General features: G+C 33.8%; 2 protein-coding genes across 2 annotated transcripts; both read right to left on the reverse strand.

Moving 5' to 3' along the window:
- Positions 1 to 5,939: 5,939 nt before the first annotated feature.
- Positions 5,940 to 6,826, reverse strand: LOC146882367 (zinc finger BED domain-containing protein RICESLEEPER 2-like). Its single transcript, XM_085667371.1, has 3 exons — positions 6,518 to 6,826; positions 6,112 to 6,439; positions 5,940 to 6,016 (listed from the first exon to the last, which is right to left on the reverse strand). The coding sequence occupies exons 1-3, from the start codon at positions 6,824 to 6,826 to the stop codon at positions 5,940 to 5,942; spliced, it is 714 nt and encodes a 237-aa protein (XP_085523497.1).
- A 144-nt stretch (positions 6,827 to 6,970) lies between these two features.
- On the reverse strand, positions 6,971 to 7,699 carry LOC146882368 (zinc finger BED domain-containing protein RICESLEEPER 2-like). The gene is made up of 2 exons (XM_085667372.1): positions 7,510 to 7,699; positions 6,971 to 7,263 (listed from the first exon to the last, which is right to left on the reverse strand). Exons 1-2 carry the CDS (start codon positions 7,697 to 7,699, stop codon positions 6,971 to 6,973), a joined length of 483 nt encoding a protein of 160 aa, XP_085523498.1.
- Positions 7,700 to 9,852: the final 2,153 nt, after the last annotated feature.

The following is a 9,852-nucleotide window of genomic DNA, read 5'->3' on the forward strand; positions in this document are numbered from 1 at the left end:
AAGATGAGTGGATGTGTGCCGCCACTTGCTATGCAAGATAAGGCTTAAAAGTATTCACTCCCAAGGGAGGAAACTCTCACAAATGGTTGAGACACAAGAGTGTTTTTACTTCAAAATCTTCAACCCTTTTACATGTCTAGGAGCACCCCTTATATAGAAGAGTTTAGGGGCCTCTAAGCAAATAAAAGATACCTAAGGATGTCTCTACAAAAACCTAACCCTAGCTTCTAGAAACTAGGTCAAATAAGGTTACAAAAAATGAGAGACAAAAGATGTGTCTCATATGTCTCCAAAATGTGGCCAAAGTGTGCTAAAAACAAAGGAGACCAAAGCTACATAGGTACACTTGTTTTATGCCTTTTACTTTATGCTTTATGCCTTTGCTTTACTCTCTCCTCCACATCATTTATGCTCCCCAATCACCATGTGCCACCTAGCATTGCTTTCTTACTCCTAATTAACCTACAAAGCAAATAAACATAGATTAGCATGTTGGCTTAAGTCAAGTCAACTATAGTCAACAAGTCAAACCTAGTCAAAGGTCAACAAGTCAACTAATGTTGATTCAACTAAGTCAACTTAGGGAATCAAAAAATAACAAACACAAATGAAAGGGATGAAGGATTAGTGAACTTCCTTTCTAAACATGCTTAGTCTTCTTAAGCATGTGCCTCCATCCTTGGTTGGGGTCAATCCTTCATCAAAAATGAAGAAAAACAGCAAGGAAGAAAAGAACAAGTGCTAGAAAACAAAAATGGAACCTAAAACAAATTTGCACCAATGAAGCAAGGAGTACTACAAGATGAATCAATGGAGATTCATGTAGCCTCAATGTCAAACGGTGGAGAGCAGCAAGAACATGAAAAAACAGCAGAAAAATTGAAGAAAACAGTGGAGAAGAAGAGACAACACGGAAATTGAAACAAGACACAAGTATGGACCAAGAACCTTACCCAAACCAAGAGGATGGATGCACTAAAGGCTTGGATGGCTCTAGATACCAATTGAGGGACGTCCTTGGTATAGGAGAGGAAGGAGATCCATGGAAGACACCAAGAAGTAGATGAAATGCAGCGGAAATGAAGATAAGAGCAAGAATAGCTCTCGACAATGGAGGTTTTTGGTGAAGATGAAGAGTAGAAGTGGAGCTATGGTATGGAAGGTGACTAGAGGAGATGAAGGAGAAGGTTAACCATTTATGCTCTCAAAATAATAGAAGAGTGGAGCGATCTCAACACAAACATTCTATTAGAAATTTCAAGAGTTAAAAATGCACAAATGGTCTACTTTTGGCTTTTATATGTGAGCCTAAAAGTTATACTAATTCTTGGCCCTTAGATCAAGCTTTGAGGAGAAGCTTTAATCATCACCTTGGATGGTGGGTTGGAGAAGGAGGCATCTTCCTAGCCTTTGGATGAAGACTTGGAAAAGAAGACACTCTCTTAGCCCTTGGATGAAGGGCGCGCATGGGTGGAGTGTGGACATGGGTCCATGGGATGCATGATCCATGAGGAAGTCACGGCCTAAAGGAGACTCTTAGTGGGCCGAGCTCATTTGTACATCTAACACCTATTTTTATGTCTTACACCATTATTGAAAGCAAAGCCTAAACAATGGCCCAATTTAAATTTAAACAACGGTCTTCCATGCATCAACTCATATTGATAGATTTCTTTGGCCCATGTGAATAAAGTGAAAAGCCCATGATGGACTTGATCATCTTGTGAGAGGCCCATGTGGATCTTCTTCATCATGCTTCTAGTGATTGGGCCTCGAGGTGGGTTTGGGCTTGTTGATGCATTTGGGCTTATACTTATTGGGATCACATCAAACTCAATCCGTAAACTAGCATGAAAAGTTGAAACATAAACTCAACAAGTGAACTACAGTCATAAAATCATCCGTAAATCAAACTCTTGAAATCCTAACCCGTCAACTCGCCCATAAACTCAATCGATGAAATTACCCGTAAACTAGATCTTTAAAGTCAACCCAAAACCATGACCATTAAACTTAGGTCGTTACTTGATACATAAACTCGGCCCGAAAACTTGAGTTGTAAACTCAACCCGTAAACCTATCCAAGAAACTCGATCCATAAAAACAACATGTACAATTGACCCAATTCAATCGTAAACTGAAACCAAAATCACCACCCCTAAAATCGACATAAAATTCGTTTCCGTAAAATCTGAGCCATAATCATCACCCATAAACTTGACTAACCTATTTGACCCGTAAAACACGAGTGGTATACCTGATTCATAAACTCAACTCAAAGATGATCGGATGATTCGTTATCTGGGAGCAGATGATTTAATAGGTGGGCCAGGAGATGCCTAGACACGGAGCGAGGGATATCTGGGAATTTTTGTATATATGTTATTTATTTTGGTTTTGAGATAATACTGTAACCTTATGGGAGCCATTTGAATTCTATTTCGGTTTTATTATTATGGACTCCGGTAATTATTACATTGTATACCGTTTTAAATTTTCCCATGTTTTTGGGAAATGTTTTTATATTAAATGCAGTATTTATTTTATTTTGGAATTTATTTATTAAATAATAGTAATATTCCTTAGAGATGTTACTTTGAGAGACATATGAGATAAAGAACATGAACCAGAAGAGATTGCTGTACTGATACAACGCCCGGCGGGAAGGAACGGTTCCGCCAGGCGATAGAGAGGAATTCAGAGAGTGCTTGATAGCGCAACGCCTGACGGTCAGGTTTATGGCGCCAGGTAGAGCTGGCAATTTAGCCCCACTCATATGGCTTGGCCCTGGCCCACATGGGCTGGGGCTAAAAAAGCCCACAGGGCCAAAAAGCCCCCCACTAAAAAAGCCTATAGGGCTAAAAAGCCCACAAAAGCCCTGTCGGCCTGGGCCAGCCCATGGGCTTTTCTATAAACATGAAAAAAAATTATATGACAAAAGTCCAAGCTTCCAAATCCCAATTAATTGTACTAGCCATTGCAAGAGAAATAAAAACATCACTCACTGAAAATTGAACATAAATCAGAACAACCCATGCCAAAAAGAGATGTGATTTCATACAACACATTCACAATTATACTGTTTTTCCATTCATAAAAGGATAATATCATTAACATATCCTTTCATCCAAAGATCCAATAGCTAATAGACCTTAAGAATAGCACTCTAATAGCTTGAGCTATAGAAGACATCATAGATTGCCTGGATACAGCCACTTCAAGTATGATGGTCAAAGTCTGTGTTGTCCTTACTAAGATATTTTGATATCACTGGAAAACAAAAGAACAAAAAAATTAGTCTAAGGGCTCAATAAGAGTACCCTCTGTCAATGGAAAAAAAACCATGTAAGTAGATATAAATACAAAATGTATGGCTTATGAAAGAAGATTTTTGAGTGAAAATTAGTGAAAATTAAACCAAAATTCTTGCTCAAGCATTTTAGTCATGGCATGAATCGCAATTCCATGTATCTTCCAAGATTTACATAGTTTGTTGCTCAACTATCATTTTTTTTGGCATAACACTCTGACTAGGCACCACCAGATAGCAAATATTTGTACAAAATAGCAACCTAGATGGCTAGAAACAATAGCATTCGCAAATGGTTCTTTTCGTGGCTTGAAACAATAGCAGTAGCAAATGGTTCTTTTCAAAAAATCAGTGTGAAGTTTTCTGCTTGGCATATCAGTTTAATATCATCCACCACATCATGTGGGAGTTTAACTTTATTATGTATGTAACAGAAAATAGTATCAAGTCATGTTTACACTCCAAAATAATCATGCTTCTTGTGGTGCCAGTGATGGACTGTCCAAATTAAATTTTCAATCACATGGTGTACAAATAATATATTATAATCACAAACTAAATAGAAAGAACAATAAAATCAAGTTCGGAATTTAAAATAAACTAAGGATGAGAAACTAGGCAATTCACTTTCATGGTTTGAAACATCAAACTTCAATTTTTTAGTAGTATTATTCTCTGTTCAAACCGGTATATTCAACATCCTCAAATATGCAAAATAAAACTATTTCGCGCAAAACTCTGTAAATTTTTTAAAGGAAATGGTGAAAACAATTTTTTTGTTATTAACGCCATCCCCTTTTCAAAATCATGAAATCTATAACACAAGAAATAAGGAAGTACTTCTGAAATTATTAGTTAAACAGATCAGCCAACATCACAATAGACACCGCGAAACAAAACTCCACCAAAAAGCTGAAATCCAAATTCACCCACATGCTAATAGTCATAGGTGAATCTTACTGCATAACCAAAAGCACAAAAAAAAAGGAAACAACCATGTCTATCCAACTGCATGTTATTCTACATTTACCAATTGTCTGATAAAATATTGCGATCATTAACCTATGAAACTACAAGGGTTTTATTCTGTCATATTAAATCTAGATTATAGAAGTTTCCATGATTTCTTTTCTATTTTGAAGAACTCCCTCTAGATCTTACTGAAATGCTTTCCAAATAGTCGTATCTATATCTTCCTTGAAACCAAACCCAAAATACGAAATTGAACATAATCCATTTTCATTAAATATTCTAGCCTGAATGACAGAAAAGCACGATACAATCTATTTTCATTAAATAAAACTTGACAATTATGCAGCCTATAACAACAGCAAACAAAGAAACTTCATATTCATCAGAATATTAAGCAATCTCTTTGGTTTTCCCCCCTTTCAACCGTTCTTTCTCCAAGGATGATTAAAACTACAGTAAATATATTTATATAACAACAAAATCTCAGAGATAGTTCAAATAAACCGGAACTTAATTATATTAGTTGTAATTTAAAATGCATCAAAACAAAAAACCTTTTTTCCTCATGCATTCTCAGTTCATTATCCCCCCATTAATTCTTAATGGATAAAACAACATAAGATGTTATCTTTCCCTAGCCTGCATAAGGCAAATAGGGAAGATATTTGAGGTAAGAGTGAGAAATAGCATGTGTTATACAACAATACCTAAAAATTGTCCTCTACAAAGCCAAATATAGGAAAAAACAACGCTACAAGGGGGCAAAAAGGACCTCATAATATAGAAATCTTTTTACTTGTTGTGGCTCTAAGAATTGAGAATAGGCAGAGAGTATCAGGAACAACATAAACGAAGCATGAACTGAACAATATGTAAAACACGCTACCTGAAGATTTAAGTGTGCATGGATATCACTCAGCAATTTATAATATCCACTTTAGCAAATAGGGATTTTTGAAGTAAGTATTCTACTATCCTGCCAACTCCCTCATCAGATATGTTTGTTGAAGATTTCATTTCTAATTTCAATGACTTCAATTGAACAAAACAAGGAATTTGAGTAATCATTGAATCAGAAGTTGAGAGACCCTACATAACGAGAGTTGATTGGAGACACACTTTGAAAGATAATTTGAAAACCAAGATTGACTAATGGATAGAAATTTGGCACATGGAATAAATAAAGGACAATATGAAAAGTAAAATACAATGGAAAAACAAAAATAAAGTAACTTACATGTAAAAATTATACTGTTTTTGTCAAGGTTTGTGGTCTTTTCTAACCTTATAAATCTGAAAAATTATCTCTATCAAAGCAATAAATAAATTTTTGATTCTAAAATAAAAAAAAAAACAGTCGAAGACATTTTTTTTCATCTTCAAGGACTGTCATTTTCTAGAGATATGTTTTGATATCTTCATTTTGAAAATTTTCTAACAAAATACACTATATTACTCAGTCACTGCTAATTATAGTTATCAATGCTTACTTTGGTTGTCAAATAGATTCATATCAAATCCATTGAAGATCTAAACATATATTTCACAGATTTACATATATAATGACTATGTAAAATATCTGAATCTAAAATAGTAATGTTTTTCAAAAGCAAATAAAAGCTAAAAGCATGTTCTTATGAAGTAGTAATTGAACCTGTTAATCTTCAACATCTTCAAGAAGTTTAGACTCATCAATGATCCCCTCATGTCCAAAAATATAATGCACAACTTCATCTATCTCAGAAACAATTAACAGATAATCAAACTACTTGTCTAGAGTTAATTATACAATGTAAAGTAATTTTAAAAACAATAATATATAAACTTACCACTAGGATTTTCAGAAAGTCCGTATAACCAACTTTGAGTACAAATCAACATTTGCACATGATCAGGAAGAATAGAGCTTCTATATTTGGAAAGTACACGCCCACCTTTGCTAAAAGCTGACTCTGATGCCACAGTAGTAATGGGAATACTAAGCACATCTCGAGCCATTATAGACAACATATGGAATTTTTTCTCATTAGTCTTCCAATATTTGAGTACATCAAAATCTTCACTTTCTTCATCATCTATTGTTGGTTCATCTAGGTAAACATCTACCTCGCTCTTGCCAATTATGGATTTTAATTCATTTTGATACATTTTAAAATCCTACAATGTATTACATATTAATTATCAAAACGAAACAAGAAAAAAATGAAACATGAACACCAAGTAAAAAATACTTACCGAAATAATCCTTGATCTTTTGGCCTTACTCTCTTCGATATTGGATTGAGACATGAAGACGAATTCCGTAGGAGATTGTGAAAGAGAACCACTAGAGATAGACAAGTTCTTTGCATAATCTCCAAACAACATCTTGAACTTTTCTAACACTTTCTTAGTTTTCTCTTCATAAGTTAGAAGATCCAACTTTTTATAACAATACATTATAAAATCAACCTTTAGTCGTGGGTCAAGAATAGCTCCAAAAGCTAACACAATACTATACTCCTTCCAATACTTTTGAAACTTCTCCTTCATATTCAAAGCCATTGTCTTTAAAATGACATCTTCATTCAATAAATTCTCTTCAATGATTAATTGAATCTTCCAAATTTCCATAAAATACAAATTTGAAGTGGGATAAGATGAACCAGACATCATGTTTGTGATTTCATAAAATGGTTCTAAGAATTGTCACATTTTCTCTCCCTTATCCCATTCCTCAGAAGATGGACAATTTTCATAACTTCTATCAACCACTTTAAGAATTTCAAAAGCTTGTTTGTATCTTATTGCACTTTCAAGCATCAAATAAGTCGAATTCCATCTTGTAATCACATATAATCTCAAACCAATGCTCATATTTATGCCAACATCACTAACACATTCTTTGAATTTGAGAGTTCTTCCATCCGATGATTTAACATACTTAACACTTTCTCTAATGTTATGAAGTGCTTTGTCAACCACCTTTAAACCATCTTCAACTATTAAATTAAGAGTATGAGCACAACATCGAACGTGAAAACACTCACCATCACATAATAAATTTCTCTGAACATAAAGATGGCTTTTTAAAATATCTTGCAAGGTATTATTAGCAGAAGCATTGTCCAAGGTAATGGTGAAAATTTTCTTATCAATACCCCATTGCTTTAGGCAATCAAATACAACACTTTCTAGTTAAGCACCCGTGTGTGGTGGTTTCATTCGACAAAAGTTCAGAATCTTACTTGTCAATTTCCAGTTTTCATCAACAAAATGTGCAGTTAGGCAAATATAACCCTCAAAAGTAATTGCAGTCCAAACATCAGAAGTTAAACAAATTCTATTAGGAATCCTAGACATGATTTGCTTAACTTTATCCCTCTCTTCAATGTATTCCTTCTCCACATCTAAAACAGTGGTGTTCCTACATTTCATGTCAACATCTGGATTAATGTATTTTATCCACTCCCTAATTCCTTCGTACTCAACGAAATCATAAGGAAGACCATGTTTAATTATGGCTCTCGCAAGTAACTTACGATGAACCTTTTGTTTGATTTTTCGTGTCCCAAACTTTTCTTCTTGATCAAGACTGAGATCCACATCTAAGTTTGCAATACTTTTACATGAATAGATATGACGACTTAAATGTGAAGTCCCATAATTGTTTTTGGTTTTAGGGTTTTTGCCAACTTTATAGTGATGGCCACAATACTTACACGTAGCCTTTTCAATTCCATCCTTGTCTTTACCTATTCTTGTGAAAAAGTTCCAAACATTTGATACTTCTTTTTTATTTATGGCAGCACTTTCAGATGGACAAGGAGTTTCAGATACAAGATCATCATCCAAATTCAAAGGGTTACTCTTAGAGGGATCCATATTTTAAAGCTATTCCACACAACTACATAAAATATTTTAGAATTTAATCCTCATTGTAATAGTTAAAATTGCTAGATAATATAGATAGCTAAACAATATAATTAGACATTTTTCACTATGAAGATGTCTATATTGGAATTAGTATACAAAATCAAACTACAAATAGGCACACCAAGAGCTTACAAACACAGAAGTTACACAAAAACATGGTTATCTTCGAAGGGAAAAAGGCGAGATATCAACGAGAGAGAAGAGAAATATTTTAACCAAGCATTTTAAAAATTTATTTAAACTTTTGTTATCACTTTCCCATTCCAACCATATTGAAATCCAAGAGGTGGTGGGATGGGACAGAAAGTAAGAGAAGATGTCCAATTGTGCCACTTGACATGACACTCATATTTTATTAAGAGTAACTTTGTTACTTACTACGATAAAAAGTAATTGCATGATTTTTGTTTTTTTACTTTACATTTTTTACACATGTGAGCCCCTCACTTTTACCATGTACGTATCCAAAGCTATAACGTGAATGCAACATTTGATTTTGCAGCAGAAGGGGCTTTGGTCTGGTTTAGTCATTCTCACAATTTTCTCTGTTTCATTCAAATCATTTACCAACTCCTTTTCTTTTTTCTCCTTTTCTTATAAGGGTAACTAGTAAAACCTTTCATCTTAGGTGAAAAATGCATCTCTGTAGTTAAGGTACACTTTCACAGAAAATTCACCTCTTCACATGTAACCAACTTAAGATGAGAGATCTTATCTGTAACATGTAACTAGTAATAAATAATCAGCTTTGAAAATGAATGAAGGCTTAGATTTTTATTAATATCGTTAGGATCAAACAATCCATTTCTTTTACCTAAACAAGTTATAAAATAACAAGACATTTCCAATAATATGCTGAGATTGCCCATAAAACACAACTTAAAGAATTAGTATACAAAATCAAACTACAAATAGTTTTACTTGACTACAAACTACCCTAGATCTTTAACCATTCTTTTGTTAATCTTTGCTGTTGCGGATGTTCCAAAATAATAGACTTGTTGCATTTATATAATCGTTTATTAAAAACATCTATATACACAAAAGATCAGAAAGTTTGACCTCAAAAAATGAATTATGACTTTGTCTGCCAATCAAATATTTAGATGAAACAAGAAAAGAATTCTCAATAATCCATATTGTAGTCTAATCACAAAAGAAAGAAATCACTAATTCATCAACAAAATTTGCAGAATATAAACATTTCAAGCATATTCTCTCATAGACAATAATATAGCTAAAATGGATATGTTAACATAGCAAACTATTCTTGCTAGACACTGTAAGACAAAGAAATGGACCCTACAACTAAGATTTATTCCCTATATCCCCCCAACCCCCGGATCAGTGAAATCTGAAAATTCTATCTCCTATAGAAACTTCCCATATTCAAATTGTTACGATATATTCATATAAACATGCTACCTGAATGCTAATACTTCCACAAATTCTAAATCAACTTGAAAATTAAGAGAACCCAGAATAGTTAGGCTTTAAACAACCATAAACTTTACTACAGACATTTAAATATATAACTAATTTCAGAATTACCCACTTTTGATTGGTACAACACTGAGATTACCTACCCCTGTTTCTTCTTTGATATAATATCACGAAAGTTGCTCTATATCAGAATTGCAGTCCCAAAACTGGAG

Source organism: Vigna unguiculata, chromosome 10, assembly GCF_037176805.1.
Source record: "Vigna unguiculata cultivar grain cowpea cultivar isolate G323 ecotype 2 chromosome 10, ASM3717680v1, whole genome shotgun sequence".
NCBI classification, from domain to species: domain Eukaryota; kingdom Viridiplantae; phylum Streptophyta; class Magnoliopsida; order Fabales; family Fabaceae; genus Vigna; species Vigna unguiculata.